Source organism: Lepisma saccharinum, chromosome 20 (assembly GCF_977018435.1).
Source record: "Lepisma saccharinum chromosome 20, izLepSacc3.1, whole genome shotgun sequence".
Taxonomy (NCBI): Eukaryota; Metazoa; Arthropoda; class Insecta; order Zygentoma; family Lepismatidae; genus Lepisma; species Lepisma saccharinum.
The window spans coordinates 4,782,196-4,800,599 of NC_139248.1; the positions used below are offsets into that span (position 1 = coordinate 4,782,196).

General features: G+C 38.7%; 1 protein-coding gene across 5 annotated transcripts in view; it reads left to right on the top strand.

The window, feature by feature from the left end:
- Nucleotides 1-1,476: 1,476 nt before the first annotated feature.
- LOC146003668 (uncharacterized) overlaps nucleotides 1,477-18,404 on the top strand; it is a 52,381-nt gene continuing 35,453 nt past the window's right edge. For all 5 annotated transcript variants that reach the window (XM_083142026.1, XM_083142030.1, XM_083142025.1 and 2 more), the window contains exons 1-3: nucleotides 1,477-1,913; nucleotides 9,236-9,505; nucleotides 11,703-12,025. In XM_083142026.1, coding sequence (XP_082998152.1) covers nucleotides 1,788-1,913; nucleotides 9,236-9,505; nucleotides 11,703-12,025 — 719 coding nt within the window. In that variant the 5' untranslated portion in view covers nucleotides 1,477-1,787. The remainder of the gene's footprint in view (nucleotides 1,914-9,235; nucleotides 9,506-11,702; nucleotides 12,026-18,404) is intronic.

Below are 18,404 nucleotides of genomic sequence, written 5' to 3' on the forward strand. Positions count from 1 at the left end.
AAAAGTGAGAAAACAATTTCTTTTTCCGCGATCGTAAACCATGTTGCGGAATGTGTGAAAATTAATTTGAAAGAGCAAATTTCTTTCATATTTCTATAATTAATAACGTGCTGTGTTATATAAACTGCACGCCGAGTCATGTGTGTGTTGTTCACGGAAAACAAGAGTGGCACATACAGTCGATGTTTGATAATTTTAATTTCGAAGCAACTTTTGTTGCAATCCTCACTTGTGCTGGCGCTGCAGTCGAAGTGCAGTTCGAAAGCTTTCCGCTTCCAGGCTTCAAGACCGCACTGCGAGTATGCTCTCGAAGTATGCTCGCTTCAAGTATGGTCTTGCAGCTTTCGGACACAGCCTAAGACTAACAAAAAGTAACCAAATAAACTTAAGAGTGGCAGTCCTGGACTTTTACTTCCAAAAAATCGATCCTTTTTGACACTTAAAATTCAGATACAATCCCTGCCAGGGAAATGACTGAAATAAAGAGGAAGGATGGAGGGGTAGTCGTCAATTGACATATGAATAAATCATAATCGCCGAACAGTAGCGTAGCTTGGAGCCTACCACAGGTTCCAGAAGGTTTGTACTCCCGAAGGTAGCGAACGTCAGGCACGGGCGTCCGGAAGGGGCGGGCTGCCCCCCCGGAAACCGAAAGTCAACCAAAAATTATGTATTTCACACATAATTTCATTTTAGCCAAAATAATATGTGTTAATTATTGCATGAACACATACATTCAAATTTATGCACATTTCTTTCAGGGAACAACGCCATTTTTTGGGAAAATGTGCCTTATTTGCCCCTCCTGGAAAAAACACCTTCCTTGCCCCTCCCTGGAAAAAATCCTGCGGACGTCCATGACGTCAGGCATGGTCACATTGGATCCACTTTTGGTCGAACAAGTTTGTTACATATACTTGATATTTTTTTGTTTGAATTATTGATTGGACTCTTCTTCCGAACTCCCCCTCCCCACTTTCCACAAACGACTTTCTTGAGTGCACTTGTCTGCGTAGGCCCAGGGTACTTCTACATTCTGGTGTTTTAGCTTCTTGGACCAAGTTCTTGTCTTTTTGCAGCTCACATTTGCTATAGGCCTTTTCCACTCTTACGGCGGCAAGGGAAGTGCGGAACGAAGATTACGCCGCAGTCCAACCAGACAACAGCAGTGAAGTGACGCCAAGAGACACGACGCGGCGGAAAAAGTACTACGTGAACCTCGTTCTACTGGTTGCTGCGTTTCTTATCGAGCTGGATTGGTCGCTTTCCCGCTCTCCACCTCCTTTACCAGTATTAGGATCGGCCGCCCCAGTAGGTTAGAGAAATCAAGTTTACCTTTTGGTTGACCACTAGAAATCACTGGTAAAATATTATATCTAAAATAAGGGAAAAAAATGTGGATTTTTACTGCAGTAATCTGGCAACATTAACATCCGGTTTTTAATGCAACAGGAAGTCATTTTATTAAAAAGAAAATGGAACATCCTGTATGGATATTGGGTGCTTGTGTGTAAAAACTTTCGGTTGTGCGTAGATTTCTGCCTGTGAATGGATTTTCTTGATAACAGAACTGTAAACGTATAATAGACCTATGAAAAAAACTAGGAGTTTTTAATGAAAGTACAACAACGATTTGGAAGTACCGATGGAGTGCGTGTCCCACCATTGATGAAAAAGTTACTCAAGTTTAATGATGCATCGTGTGCGTTGCATCATAAGAAATAGAATCTCATTTTCTATGATATGCCTTTTTATGTAAAACATTAGAATAAACTGCTACAGTAACGATGCCAAAGGTGTCTGAGTTGTGTCGCTTGTGCACACTAGAAGGTGGAGCTAAAGTATCTATCTTCGAGCAAGATGGAGAAGAATTGCAAGTACTAAGTAGAATTTCTTCGTGTTTGTCAATAAAGGTAGGGTATTAATTGTTTTCTGTTTGACTATTATACAAGAAGTGATGATTAGTGATGTAAAATGATATGAAAGGGAAAGAAAATGGAGGATGAAGGTAAATAGGGAAGTCTAATGGTCTGGTCGTCCGTCTGCAATAAAGGACGGTGATGGTGACCCTCCGTACCCCCGCGAAAAACTTGAAAATTTTTAGTGGGTTAGGAAGATTATCATTCATATGAACGTTTCTCGTTGTTTTTTGCTCGCGGAGATGCGTTACGAGTGAGTAACCAGTCATTTTCAGAGACCGGGTGTTACTAATCGCACGAGACACAGACGCCTTCGTGTTCCGAAGGGGTCTTCCTTGTCGCACAACTCTACGGCAACCTCTCGTTCAGACGTCAGACGAGTATTGCCTATGTTGTTAGGTTGCAATAGCTTGGAAATTTATTTTTAATGGTAACACTTTCGTATAGTGGAAACGGATTTCTTACTTTTTACGTAAGGAAGTACGGGAAAATTTTCATACCCGTCAATCGTATTTCTTCAATTTTACAGGAGAAAGTACTTACCAAAATGAGTTTCTGTATACTTTACGAAGGTCTCGGAAGTGTTTTCGGTAAATATGCGATATCGCCCGAACACCTCTCACTCGTTTATTTCGTTAATTTTAGCATTGATACTTACCTATTTTGCATTGCGCAACATTCTTTAAGGTGAAGTTATGCCTTTTCCAATAAAATAGTGTCATTTCATATTACGATTCATTATTTGTATTCCTTGTTCCGCTTGGGTAACAGACAAAATGACATGCACTCGTCACGGATCATCACGCGTCGTGCTTGTGTTTTGTCGATTTGGAGTGGGTATGCCATGCAGTGTTTCAACCTTCACTGAAAAATACCTACTTTCGTGTTCATTATGTCATCACAAACCATTGACGGATAGCCCCCAAAAAACATTCATGATAGCCCCACAAACCATTGACGAATAGCCCCAAAAACCATTCACGATAGCCCCAAAAAACATTCACGATAGCCCCACGGACCATTTCCGGAAAGGTTAGGTTAGGCTGGGATGGGTTAGTAAAGCATAAAGAAAAAGGCACTTTTGGAAACACTGGCGAGACCACGTGACTTTCGACGCACGTGCCATCTGCAGGTACATAATGGAAACAATGGCATAATGTCAGAAAATGCAAGTTCCTTACATAAAAAGTTGTTATTTCTTGTTCTGCAGCATTCTATGGTGAAGTTTTCAGTTTCCGCGAAAGAAAATACTTCGAAGAACTTCGACAATGCTACAGAAACTGATTTCAGTAAGTAGTTTCGGTACTAATTTACTATCCTTCGGACACATTTATTTATTTTTACAGAAGAAACTGCTTACCGTAATTAGTTCCTGTAGCATTGTCGAACATCAGGAAGGTGTTTTGTGTGATTTGGGAATGTTTCAGAGCTGAAATTCATGTTGTTCGTTGAAAATTAATTCTCCGACGGAGATAGCGTTTGGCGCGTACATCTGCGTATACCATGAAGTTCGTACACCTTCATACACCATCACCTTCATACACCGTCGTGACTATCATGACGTGTCGTGATTGTGTTTTGTTGGTATCCAGTGTTTCGAACTCCCTGCGTTTGCGACGAGAGTTAGAACTGTGGATCGAGGGTTTGGAGAATGACGTGTGGTGGGTGTGTTGTAAAGTTTGTGCCGGGTGTGGACAAACCATTGGCGCTAGCCGCACGAACCATTGGCGCGTGGATAGGTTAGTAGGGCCACGCAAAGGTTTCAATAGTTAAAAAGATAGCCCCACGAACCATTGGCGCTAGCCCCACGAACCATTGGCGCTAGCCCCACAAACCATTGGCGCGTGGATAGGTTAGTAGGCCACGCAAAGGTTTCAATAGTGAAAAAGATAGCCCCACGGACCATTGGCGCTAGCCCCACGAACCATTGGCGCTAGCCCCACAAACCATTGGCGCGTGGATAGGTTAGTAGGCCACGCAAAGGTTTCAATAGTGAAAAAGATAGCCCCACGGACCATTGGCGCTAGCCCCACAAACCATTGGCGCGTGGTTAGGTTAGTAGGCCACGCAAAGGTTTCAATAGTGAAAAAGATAGCCCCACGAACCATTGGCGCTAGCCCCACAAACCATTGGCGCGTGGATAGGTTAGTAGGCCACGCAAAGGTTTCAATAGTGAAAAAGATAGCCCCACGAACCATTGGCGCTAGCCCCACGAACCATTGGCGCGTGGATAGGTTAGTAGGCCACGCAAAGGTTTCAATAGTGAAAAAGATAGCCCCACGAACCATTGGCGCTAGCCCCACAAACCATTGGCGCGTGGATAGGTTAGTAGGCCACGCAAAGGTTTCAATAGTGAAAAAGATAGCCCCACGAACCATTGGCGCTAGCCCCACGAACCATTGGCGCTAGCCCCACGAACCATTGGCGCGTGGATAGGTTAGTAGGCCACGCAAAGGTTTCAATAGTGAAAAAGATAGCCCCACAAACCATTGGCACGTGGATAGGTTAGTAGGCCACGCAAAGGTTTCAATAGTGAAAAAGATAGCCCCACGAACCATTGGCACTAGCCCCACGAACCATTGGCGCGTGGATAGATTAGTAGGCCACGCAAAGGTTTCAATAGTGAAAAAGATAGCCCCACGAACCATTGGCGCTAGCCCCACAAACCATTGGCGCTAGCCCCACGAACCATTGGTGCGTGGATAGGTTAGTTGATTAGGTTGGGATACATAGTTAAAATTTGGTGTCAGAACGCGAAAAATAAAGTTAAAAAGAAATAGATTTGATTAAGTTTGTCGACGGGCTTTTCTTGGGTTCCGAAGGTTGAAACACTGCATAACAATTGAAAATCGAGAAAAAACAAGGCCGATGCGTCATTCCTACACATTATTTACGAAGGTGTGCGCGCCATGTTGTGTGTGAGGCAAACGGAAAGGTAGGAGGAAGAAGTAGTCGTAAGGTGAAAAATTGCTCTTACTTTCATCAAACCAACGTCAATACACGTTCAGGAGTGTTCCGCGAAGCAGATACGTAAGTTTGAATGTCAAAATTTTGGCAAAAGAGAAGCCGGACGCGCAATTATGTAGGAAGGTGTACTCGCGATATTGTGTCTCAGGCAAGGGAAAACACCTACCAGAAAGACGTTCTGGTAATGTGAAAAATTGCAATTAATTTCATCAAAACAACGTTAATACACCTTCAGGAATGTTCCGCGAAGCAGATACGTAAGTATCAATGTCAAAAATTGACGAAACCAAAAAAATAGAGGTGTCCGAAGGATAGTAAATTTTTACCGTAGTTTCTCCTGTAAATTTGAAGAAATCCGTTCGGGCAATATCGGATATTTACCGTTTTTTTCCCTTTGCTTAATATATTTTGCCGGTAAGTCGTGTATTTTTCAACATTAATGTCTCTCCGATGCACGAAAGCTGTTTCCTCTATGTCCTTCCACTATGTGAATCAAATGTTGCGTGCATTCGATGATGTAACCCTCGGTCAGTGTTTCCAACCACACCGTTGTTTTCCAAGAACATTACAATTTTAACTATGTTTGCCTAACCTAACCTTGCCGTGCATGGTTTGTGGGGCTTTCCATGAATGGTTTGTGGGGCTACGTGCATGATTTGTGGGGTTTTTGAACCTGGAAAAATACAAAATTAGTAACATGAAAGTAGGTATTTTACGATGAAGAAGGTTGCAACACTGCATAACCACTGATCATCGACAATGGTAGTCAAGATTTCTCCGCCATATTGCGTGCAACGCAAGCGGAAGCGAACAAACAAGGATTACTCGATATGTTGAAAATTGAGATTATTTGCTTGAACAAAAACGAAATGGCACCTTCAACAATCCTTAGGAATGCAGAATACATGAGTACCAATGTGAAAAAGAAGAAAATAAAGGAATTTCAGACGTTTGGCGGTTACTGAAATTTTAATGAAAGGACTTACGGAAATCATTTTCTTTAGGGTTGTTGAAGTTCGGGAATGTAATTTTGATCCATTTTAATGCGAAATCAATTGTTTATCTGCGAAATTATCTCTCCCGGCACGCTATTGCTGCTGCTGCCAATTGCTTTTCTGCAGGTGAGCACAATGTTCCGTGTGTCAGATTGCATAACTCCAGAGTAAGTGTTTCCAACCACACATGTTTTCGCTATAAGATGACGTGTGGAGGATTTTTTAAAAATTTTTAAACTATGCTTACCTAACCTTACGGGAAATGGTGTGTGGGGCTGACGTCAGTAGTTTGTGGGGCTAACGTCAATGGTTTGTGGGGCTAACGCCAAATGGTTCGTGAGGTATTAGCATAATTTCAAATCTGGGCATGAGAGTAGGTATTTTTCGGTAAACAAAGTTGCAACACTGCAAACACACTACAAATCGACAAAACACTGGCACAACGTGCGATGAACCAGTACACTATCGCCATATTGTGTGTTATAAGATTGCAAAGAATGAGGAACAGTAAGTACTTGTAAATGTAAGAAATAGACATTATTTCCATTAGAAATTCATTATCACACCTAAAGAAATGTTCCGCAATGCAGAATAGTACGTTAGGAATGTAAACAAGTGCGAAAGAAATGATTTATAGGTGGGTAAAAGAACTAAACCTACCTAGCCTAACATAGCGACTTAGCCATACCTCGTCTGATGTCTGGGTCTTACTCATCGCAAGGTCTCTTTCAGACATCTGACGAGGATTGCATATGTTGTTAGGTTTGGTTCCATTAGCATAAATACATTGCAGATTTATTTTTGATGGTAATAAAAATAAACAGAGCTGAAGTCATAACACAAAGGTCATGCTATGATTGCTCCAGCCCACGTTATCTACAGGACACGTGCTCTGTACATGGTGAGTAGTATGTGATTAATCTGCCACTTGACACATTTTGCCCCTGCAACCAGGTAGTGGGAACTGTATGCTTTCAAGCTATGTATATAATTTATTTTGAAGAATTAGTTCATGATGATAGTAATTACACATTATCGTTGTACATGTTTCGATGATTTCTTGCGTGTATGACAAAAATGTCTTCAAGTATGTTGCGAAAGTGGTTGCAAGGAATTCGACGTGCCATTGTCACATTTCAAGGGTAAATATCTAGCTTATTTGTGGTTTCCGCATGTTAAAATCACTTTCCTGTACCTTAAAACATTGAAATCTGCATGTTGAAAAAAATAAAGTTTCGAGGGTGTACTGTCGGTCACCAAACCCTAAAAGACAAATTTTGCCTTTTGGAATACTGACCAAGTCCTACTTTGTAGACATGTATATACAGGGTTATTCAAAGAGAAAGACCAGATTTCAAATGTTTATTTCTCACGAACTATGACAGAAACAGGCGCCATACATTATTGCATAGAGGATGGTTCAGTTTTATTGTTGGAATTTTTAATGTATGCACTCAACACTAGCACCATGTGTTGGCCGACAAACATCAAAACGATACTCCATTTCTTGCTACACACGAATTAACTGGTCCCTCCCTAGTTATTGAATTAATAGCTACAACAATTCGATGTGTATTGAATGGAACTAATAGGCAGGATTAAAGAAGTTTGAATCTTCCGCTATCCATTGATGTATGGCACGTGTTTCTGTCTTTTATAGTTCGTAAGAAATAAACATTTGAAATGTGCTCTTTCTTTTTGAATAACCCTGTATTGTGGCAGCAGGTCTCCAGTACAATTGTAGACCCAAGAGTAGAAAGCATTTTTTTTTTTAACAGTATATGTGTTTTGTGTAACAATACATATCAAAGAACAACCCATGCGTCAGTTTTATTGCAGTCCCACTTTCATTGCAATTCTATTTTTCTGTCGATGAATTTGGAATCTGTGCTAATGTAGTGCAATCAAACTAAACAAACAACAACAACCAAAAAAAAAATACAGTTGTACATAATTCATAAATTCTGGGGCACTGAGCATTATATTTTTGTATTATGGCATCCAACCTAACCTAACCTAGTGGCTATCTATAGATAAAATATTTTGGTCCATTATTTGCCTGTTTTATTTGTAAAGGAGAATACTTTTTGGCAGGGACTAAACTTGCTACAAGAACACCTATTGGTGGGCTTGGAAATTGGTCAAGTTTAAAAACTGTGTTAAATACTGTCAATTGGTTTCAAAGTAAATCTTGAATGCATAGAAACAGTGAATTTTCTTCTTTTTTCTGAAAAAAAAAACAACAAAAAAAACTGTTAGTACAGTCAGTAATAACCACTTTTTCTTGTTTGTAATTTGTTAGTTTAATTTTTAATTGGTCAGTAAAGTCTGTATTTTATTTTATTTTCATGACTGCAATTTGTGATACCATGTCAGTGACCAAGCATGTTAAGTGGTCGACTTTTGATATCTCCGCCATCATTGGATATCATCACATTTCCTATTGATTAAATCTTCCTGTAACTGCCAGTTTTGAGTTCCATTTTCGTCATGGTGTTCTTTATGAGTGTCCATTCATCATCAATTTTATATAATCATCAGCATTGCTAAATAACAAAATTACAAAGGGGCCTTTGACACATTGGTTGGGTTGATTTTTTTATCCACAGATATTTATGTTTTAGGTCATGTAAAATTGATTCCAGCATGTGGAAAACTGAGATATTTGATCCTGAAGTATGGACCACGTAATGAAAATCCTGCCATTTTGGAGTGATTTTTATTAGTAAAAACAGTTTGTATGCACTCTAACAATCCTAACCTATGTGTTGGGTGCTATATTCACTTGCATGAGGCCTTCGGGCTGTTCTGCTTCACAGTAAGGTAAACAGACATACTTCACAATAACACTTTTCCGCAAGCTGAATATTTTCCATTGTTTTTGGTTCGCGGAAATGTGTTATTATGACCTAAAGTATGTATGTTACCTTACTGTGAAGCAGAATAATGCGAAGGCTTCGCACAAGTGAAAACAGCACCCAACATGAAATTTTGCAACATCAGCTATAATTTTATGTTGCTAAGTTTGGAACTGATAGCAATTTTCGACACGTTCTTTTGCTATTTATGTGTGAATTCAAATTGTTTTTACTAATAAAAAGTGACAAAAGTTCTCCGAAATTTCAGGTTTTTACTTATGTGGGCCATACTTTGGGATCAGATATCTCCATTATTTGTGTGTTCTGCATACTGGAACCAATTTTATATTATGTAAAACATTGTAATCTGTCTATTAGTTTGTAATATATATATTGTTTCGTAAGTGGATCTCTTGGAAGAATTGAGTTGGATATTTGCTTAACTCATTAAATACGTAGTAATCACTTATTCATGAAATGTGATTTTTTTTAACAGGTATGCAAAGATGATCGGCTACCAAAGAGAATCTGTGAAAACTGCTTGTACAAGCTGATAATGATAAGTGATTTTCGAGAGGCAACAGTTAAATCAGATGAACAGTTGAAGAAATTGTTGGAAGAAGAAGATAGGGAGACAGCAAAGCTACAATCTGAAGAACATATGCAACAAGAAGAGGAAGAGAAAGAGGCTGAGAAGTCCAAGGAGCCAGAAGTTAATTCAGCTAATGCTGGGAATGATGGCAACTTGGATGATATTCCATTAACTGTAAGTATTGATTTCATTTATTGCAATGATAGGTTAATCTCAACATTGTTTCACCTGCTGTACACAACAGAGCTTCTTACCTTTCCAGTTCTAGCTTCATATTTGTATTAAGAATAAGCTGATGATTGCATTTACTCCCTAGTAGATCCAACCTACAATAGTTCTCTAGAGAATAGTAAATGTTCATTGAAAATTCTCCACTGTTTTGGGTGTGTGATATTCCTTGAAACAAAAGGCATTTGCAAACAGATGTTTCAAAACAATAAAATCATATATCTTACACAAGCAAGCACCATATTTCTTGAGTGGCAATATTTCAAAAGACACTGCATTTTCATTCATCTTTTTCACTACATCCGAGTAACAATAGTTGAAATATAAAACAGCTGTTGGTAATAATTTAAAGTTTTAGATTTAGAAAGTAAAAGATTGTTAAAGCATAACATAGTCTGTTAAATGAGTTTCCATAACATAGTCTGTTAAATGAGTTTCCATATCAAATATATACACTCCTTGACAAAAGAAATGAAGCACCTAGAAGGAGTGGTAGAGATGAAATGAAACTGCACATGTTGACATGTTATGGGACTATATTGCAGTGATTGTGAAATCAGATCAAACGGACAACAGTACTGCTGACCCCATGTCAGCATGGAGTTAAATATGGATTTAAAATTGTAAAAATTTACTTTTCTAATAATAATAGCCAGTACACAAGCTACATAAAATACAGTACGCCGTCTCTGCTTAGAACGTCATTGTTTGTTGAAATGTGTGCAAAATAAAACTTTACCATCGGTAACCCTTCATCTTTAAACTCAATACGTAACTCCAGAATTTTAAAACAATTGATAACCCTCTCTTGGCATTGTAACTATTGTGCAACCAGAAGCGAATCCCATGTGTGTGCCCCAAAATTGTTGCTGCTTTATGGGATGCTTGACTTAGGACTCTCTTCCAACGTTGCCAAAATAACGTTTGTAATGACCAGGAGCCAATTCTTGAGCAGTCATTCTCTATTGTTGACAATTGTAAATAAACAGGAATTTCAAGTGTTTTACAATAGCAAAACCAAGCATGTATTTATTGCGCGATTATGGAATACATGTTGAGAAATGTTCTGAATTATGAAAATAATATGTGAAAATAACGAAAATATGAGCCAAAACCGAATATATGTACAAATATGGAAAATAAAAACTGAATTTTTCAAGTCTTCATGCCATGATCCACGAAGATAATACAAAATATAACCGATTTTAGCTTCATACATAAATATGTATTTACATATAAATCCATTCCCTGGTAATCACATTTGAACCAAGATCGTTTGTTTTCAGTCCATGTGCTCCTAGGCTCATTGGGACTGGACCTACAGTTTAAAGTTGATCCGAACCACTGGCAGTGCCCCACCTCAAAGATTGAACCTGGAACACTCGTTAGTTGCGTTCCTAGATATTCCATTTGCCCAAATCAGTTTTCTTTGGTCAAAGAGAAGTAAGAAAGTGCAATGAATAGGGCTCGGAAGTTGATGACCTAAAAAAATCTAAAGTAATGACGTTAAAAGTACTAAAAAAAATTTTAGAAATGACTTAAAATTAATTTTCTCTTAAAATGAAGGCTTGATTTTTTTTCATAAATTACTAGAGAGTAGTTGAATAATTTGATAAAACCCGTTGTTTGCTGAAGCAGTGAAGTGCTAATGTATTTCTTAAGTTTTTTACTTCAAGGTTACATAAAATACACCTGAAGTTTTTCTGTATAAGTAATTTACCTCCTTTCAGAGAGGGCCTAGCACGATACAGTAGCCGGTCAGCATCAGAAAATACAGTTGTGTTTCGCGTTCACCAGATTATAATTTTGCATTGATCATATTTTTTAATAATGGCGTACAAGTTAGGAAATTTAAATATGTAAATTATGCTAACAAATGCTTGAAACAACATGGAAGGAGCATAAAGAAACCTCGAATGTGATTTTAAAAAATTACAAAAAATACTGAAAATAACCTAAAAGCCAAAAAATGCTAGAAAATGCAAAATAAAATCTATGTTTTCTGGTTGTAACCGAAGGGAAACTGTCTACTCTCAGGTTTAGCATTGCCTTCAAGGCCCAGGAAATAGAATTTTTCATCAACTTCCTAGCTCTAATAAGAAAGGTTCCGCCGTGTAACGTATCTTTATTGCATTAATTTCAGGTTTTAGTGAAAGAGGAATCGATCGATATCGACCCAAATGAAGCTAGTGCAAGTGACGATCAGATCTTAGGTTTAGCAGAAAAGGAATTTGGGAACAGTGCGCTGCAGTGTGGAGACATTATCAGTAAGGAAGAGGATCTGAACAGTGATGAGAACAATGCCGAAGAATATTTTCATAATGAACTGTACAGTGACGAATGCTCGGAGCAGACACCTGTGGAAATAGACATTGACCAGCCTGGATCTTCAGGAATCCCTCCTCCTCTTTCTGGTCCAAGTACATCCCAGAGTAATGAGAGCCAAGAGGCAGCTATGCTTGAAACGTAAGTAGTAGCTTTATTTCTTTTATCGGGCAGTGAAATTATTGTTGGATTGCATTGAGCATGTTACTAAGAGTTATGATGAGAAATGGGCTTCTTCCCGAACCCCTATTACATCTTATGGCTATGGCAGTGATGAATTAGTCATGGTGCACGATAAAACTCACGATTCAATACAAACGCAAACATCTGAAACAATAACTAAGCCTCAGTGTGGTCCCAAATTATCATATTTGTAATTGCCCTGATCCAATGTTTGTAGAAGGTACATTGTTGTGAGATCATTTAACCTCTCTGTCTGAGTTTGCTTTTTAAGTCCACTTTATGTACAGAACGGCTAATCGGAACTGGACCTACAGTTTATAGTGGTAACCGAAACACCATATGCCTCCAATGGATATCAAACCTCGGTTCTCTTGAATTCAAAGTGAGGCGTTACCGCTATCTCATCGGGGAGGCATATGCAATCTGAGTGAAACATGTTAAGAGGAAGAATATACTCTACAACATTTAGCTTCTCCATCAGAGAAAAAAGGTGGAAAAGTATAATGGCAGGAGATCGTTTTTGTTGTGTACAGTCACGGACACTTGTGGGTTGTAACAATTCCATTGACTCCCAATGGAATCGTTAGAATACAGAGGTGTCCGTGACTGTACAACATCTATTAATACAATCAGAAGTCTTTAATACTCTTGTGATAACTGTACACCCGTCATGCTCAATGTAAATTAACAATAATTTCATTGGATTCAAACAAAACTCACATTAATAGCTTGCCATAAGTAATGAAAACATTGCTTGAATGAAAACATTACCGAGAAAATTCCATTGTAAATCTGTGTTTTAAGAAATATCTTTCTGCCACTTTTGGGTAATCATGAAGATGAGGTTGAATGCTAATAAGAATTTAAGAAAAGCACAATCACAAACATACATGAACAGCACAAGCACATGTCCACAGCAGATTTTACAGGCTGCGAGTCCACGTTCCAGAACCTTGTTAGCCTGCAAAATGCAGTCCAGCATGTACTATGTGAAAGTGGTGTTGACATTTAGGTGTCTTCAGACAGGGCCACCCCTTTCCACAATGGAGTAAATAACATGTGCTTCTTCATCGACGCATGTTCATTTTAATGTATTAGTAACCCAAAGATACAGACCTACCCACTTGCAGATACTGTATCCTGGAAACTGAAAAAAAAATGCACAATTTATAATAATTTGTGTGCCAGAAGTAATATTTTATTTAAACGATGGCCATTTAAATATGCCGATTATGTACTGTAAAAGGACCAAACTTTTAGTTTTGTTCTTCACTCAAGATTTGTTGTTTTGTATTGCAAATATGTTGTTAATTTTATGAGCAGTATTTTATACAGTATTTTAACATTATTTCTAGGGAGTTCAAGTTTTTGACAAGTCATAAGTAAGGATCCTCATTGGTCTGTAAATCCTGGAAAAGTAAGGAAATTTTGCAAAAATAAAGAATATGTAAAAGATGCTAATTTAATGTGAGTTTTGTTTCACGCATTTATGCATTTAAATTTTTCTCGTATTGTTTGCATTTATCTCATTGTGATTTTAGGAGTTGATGTTAGCAACAGGGTATGCACTGATTGTCTGCTAACATACCCCACCTCTTGGTGAGTGGTTTTGCTTCTGGCCAGGTAGACTGTTACTGTACTTTGAAACCCAACAATGGCAGGGAAACTACATATCTGTTTCTACAATACCCTTAATTGAACAAAATATATGTGGTTTGTGTGTACTTACCTGAAAAAGTTAAATTTTTAACTTATTTTCGTGTGGACTAACTCCCAGCTGTTATTTTTCTACTTTCTAAAGGGGAATCTTAGCCTGTTTGTAGATTTTGACGAATTTATCACAGTTTCTTGATTCATTTAACACTGTACTAACGGTGAAGAAATGCATGTGTTTGGTCGTGTGGATCACTGTTGTGATCCATCAAATATCTTTTTTATCCATTATTTGTCAAAATTGATCTGGTGTTATAATGAGGATGTACTTTTTAAAGTATTCTTGTTCACTTAGCAAAAAAATTATAACTCACTCAACAGGAGGGAACAAAATACTAGTCGTGTTGAATGTGATGAAACCAAACAAAAATACACACATGGTATATTAGAATCTTACTTTTGTTATTATCTTTCCACTCAAGATTCACAAACAGATTTCTTGTGGCCTGGAAACTTTCAGTTCATAAATTTGTAACAGAATTTTATAAACATGTACTTCATATATGTGAATATTACATGCCCGAAAATGCACACCCTTGAATGGTCACTTGGATCACTATTGTTCTCCACTGAAATGTGAGCTCTATAACAAGACAACAATGGATCTTTTTCAAGTAAATGCTGAAAGAACAGAGTTTCTGGACTCTACCAGGAAGGTACACTGGGATCAAAGGTAAACATTGTTGCCAAATGGCAGCAGTATCATGCAAATATGAAATGAGTGAATCACTATTATGATCCATGCGACCACTCCAGTGTTAAGAATTTGGCTATCTATTATTTGCATTGTGTTGCTTTTCTGTGACTTTTGCGGAGTTGCAGTACATGAAAAGAATATGCAGAACCACCACCCATACTCTGGTCAGAACTTGAACCCAGAACCTTCATTAGTGAAGTAGTCAGAATGCTAGACTAGTGAGACAGGCACAGTCTCTTTTTGCAGTGGTGAATCTGTTGTACATTCAATCTCCCAACACCTGAAGGTGGAAGAAGAGGTGCTCTCTAGAAACACTCGACAATGGATAAATCCGAAGTAACTATTAAATTGTGCAATGCAGAAATATGAAATTTCATGTAGGCAATACTCAAACTGTATTCCATACTAATGAACTTTCATACCAGGAAATATATTTCCAAATCATTTGGTCTAACCAGCATATTCGCCTGTTTCAGAGATCCATATTGTATATTATGATCCAATGTACAGCTGGTGGCAAAGGTAATACATGAAATATGCATCCCATGCTGTTTCACTCTGTTTTAACAATGTGTTACAGTGGAACTCCGATTTTACGTTCTCGGATTTTAAATTTTCCTGTATAATACATTTAATTTTGATGGTACCAACATAGCAAAATGGTATGAAATTTTCCTTGATTTTACATTCTTTCAGCTTGGTTCCCTGAAAAACGTAAAATTGAGGTTTCACTGTATTCTAGAATTAAATTATAGTACCAATAAGCGGACAACATCCTGTGGTCCAGAAAAAAACTACACGTCACTCCTTTAAAAACACATGGAATTTTCTTTGCTGCTGATTGTACCAACACTGATCATGAATACCCCTCAGCCATGGCACTTGCTGGTCGAGTATGCTAGTAGTTGTGTACTAATGACTAATGTAAAGATGTACATCACATTATACACTTGTATACTTTTAGTTTCTTAGATGTGTGTTAATCTGACAGGTAAGTTATTCTGTGGAACTCGTCGGTGCTAAGTTTCTTCCATGATGATTGCGTAATTGATTGAACAGGGAGTTTGAGCATCTTTTTTGTATTTACTGGTTTGATGCTAACTCAAACTGTGGTTTTAATACCAGTGATGTACATCTCTTTGAATCTTCATGGCATTATATTAGGTGCATTCCAAAACGTTGTTAACAAAATGCACTGATGCGTAAATTCCAGTTATTTATTTGATCAGGGGATTCCCCAGTTGAAGTGTTGTATTTGTGGAAAGTTTACACATGACAGGGGGCCAGCCTGTACTCTTTGGCAGAAGATGCACTGTATCCATTATTGTTCGTTCGGAAAGGAAATTTGATATTGCAATATATTGCCACAGATGATACAATATTTTTTCATATGATACTGGTTATATATAGCCGACATGATATATATCGCCAAAATATCATTAGTTGATATCGTGTGGATGATATTTTTTTCAATGTCGTGACATATCATCTGGACGATATATCGCTCAATACTAGTTGTGACCACACTTGCTGAGCATTGAGCTTTCATATTACAGTGTGTGCACATCTGTCAGGTAGGATATGATTTCCATGGAATGCAACTTTTGAAATATGAAATTATGCTAAGTGTACACCTATAAATACTAGGTAACTTGCGTTGATAGTTTCGGTAGCTCATGAGTGGTTGGCTGCAGGTCCTGTAGATCAGTCAGTAGTTCAAGAACCAACAATAATCCTCCAATACATTGTAGTTCTGCTATCCTGTATGAGTATAAAGTGGACTTGTAACAAACTAATGTAGCAGGCTTGTAAGTCATTGTCCATGATTATTTGCTTTCCAGTGGTAATAGAGTTGTTATTTCATGAAAGTATTTCACTTCATGGTGGCTGAGCACTTTTGACACATGATCATGCCACCGACGTTCCAGGTTCAAGTCCGTGTCTGGACATGTATGTCTCTTAATCACTTACGATTCCTCCTTTCTCATTGTCGTGCCAGAAAATCAATGCCTTTTAACAAGAAATATAAATAGGCAACATTTTCAGAAACCAATGGCTTCACAGCACTATAACTATATTCTACACTGTCTTTCAGTTCTTGATAACCAACATTTTACTGAGCCCTCACCAGTAGAGCTGTGTACTCTATGTGAAAATGTCTGTGAACAGCGGTCACGGATTTCTATTTATTAACCCAGAGAAGGCACATGACTTTCTCCTGAACAGTCGCCATTTTGTGGTCAATGCTATGTACAATACAATATGACCATCTAAGTGTCTACTTAACAATTATAAAATGTTGGTCTTACTCTGTGCCTTAATGTATATAACAGGTGAATAAGATTTTTGTTGTTACTTTTATTAATCATTGAGAATCATTTTGTAGTTGGAGAGACTGTGCTGCATTAGAAGTTGTGCTTAACAGGTAGGTAGTTTAAACTTTTACAATACATATGAGAAATGATCAATGATTTCATGTTGACGAAATTAGTACAAAAAGCACTGCACACAGTAATAGTAGAACGAATTTAAATATTAAATGTCACACCAATTTTCCATTCGCACTAGAAAAATACAGAGTGGAAAGAAAAACTAAGAGATAGATAGTAGATATATATATGAGGTGCATCCAGGAAGTAAGTTTCCCTATTTTTTTTTTAAAAAAAACAACACAGTTTCAGGAAACCATTTATTGGCAACAGGTACAGCAAAGGTTCAGCTATTTTTCAACATAGCAACCACCAGAATTGAGACACTTGTCGTATCGTGGTATCAACTTTTGGATCCCACTGTCGTAGAACTCTGCCGCCTGTGAATGTAACCAGCGTGTGACAGACGTCTTCAGCTCTTCGTCGTTGCCAAAACGCTCACCGGAGGACAGGAATTTCTTGAGGTGCAAGAAAACGTGAAAATCGCTGGGAGCCAGATCAGGACTGTAAGGTGGATGATCAAACAACTCCCAGCCAAATTCCATCAAAGCAGCTGCTGTGTGCCGAACCGTATGTGGACGAGCATTGTCATGGAGGAGCACAACACCTGCAGTAAGCATGCCACGCCTCTTGTTTTGAATGGCACGTCGCAATTTCCTTAGTGTTTCACAGTAATGATCAGCGTTCACCGTTTCACCTTTGGGGAGGAAGTCAATGAGCAAAATGCCCTTCCTGTCCCAAAACACGGTGCACATCACTTTCTGTACCGACAGCGTCTGCTTGAATTTCTTCTTGACCGGAGATCCACTATGCCGCCAATGCATTGACTGCTGCTTGGTTTCCGGGGTGAAGTGCGAAATCCACGTCTCATCGCCCTTGACGATCCTGTCGAGGAAATCATCGCCGTCATCATGGTACCGTTGCAGGAATGTCAGTGCTGCTCCTGAACGTTTCATTTTGTGTTCGGGTGTCAGGTTTCTCGGCACCCACTTGGCACACAATTTTTTGAACAGCAGGCGCTGCGTGACAATCTCATGCAACACTGATCGCGATATCTGCGGAAAAAGGCTACTCAACTCCGTAATCGTGAAGCGACGATGCGCTGCTGCACCAGCTCAACCAGATCATCAGTGATGAGGGACGGACGCCCACTGTGCTCTTCATCATGGACACTTTGACGACCTTCCGAAAACTGCTGACACCAGCGACGCACCATCTGCTTACTTATAATGTTTGGCTCATAGACCTCACAGAGCTGACGATGAATGTCAATTGGCGCAATGCTTTGTGCATTCAGGAACTTTATCACCGACCGAACCTCGCATGCGGCGGGAGAAGGAATACGAGCTTCCACTTCGGACCACTGCTGCCTCGCTACTGGCGCCGGGCGGGATCTGTCCGCATGGCATATGATTGATACGTCTTAGCTCTGCTGCGCATGGGCAATTTACACGGCTCATTATGTTTACATTCACGGGGAAAAAATAGGGAAACTTAC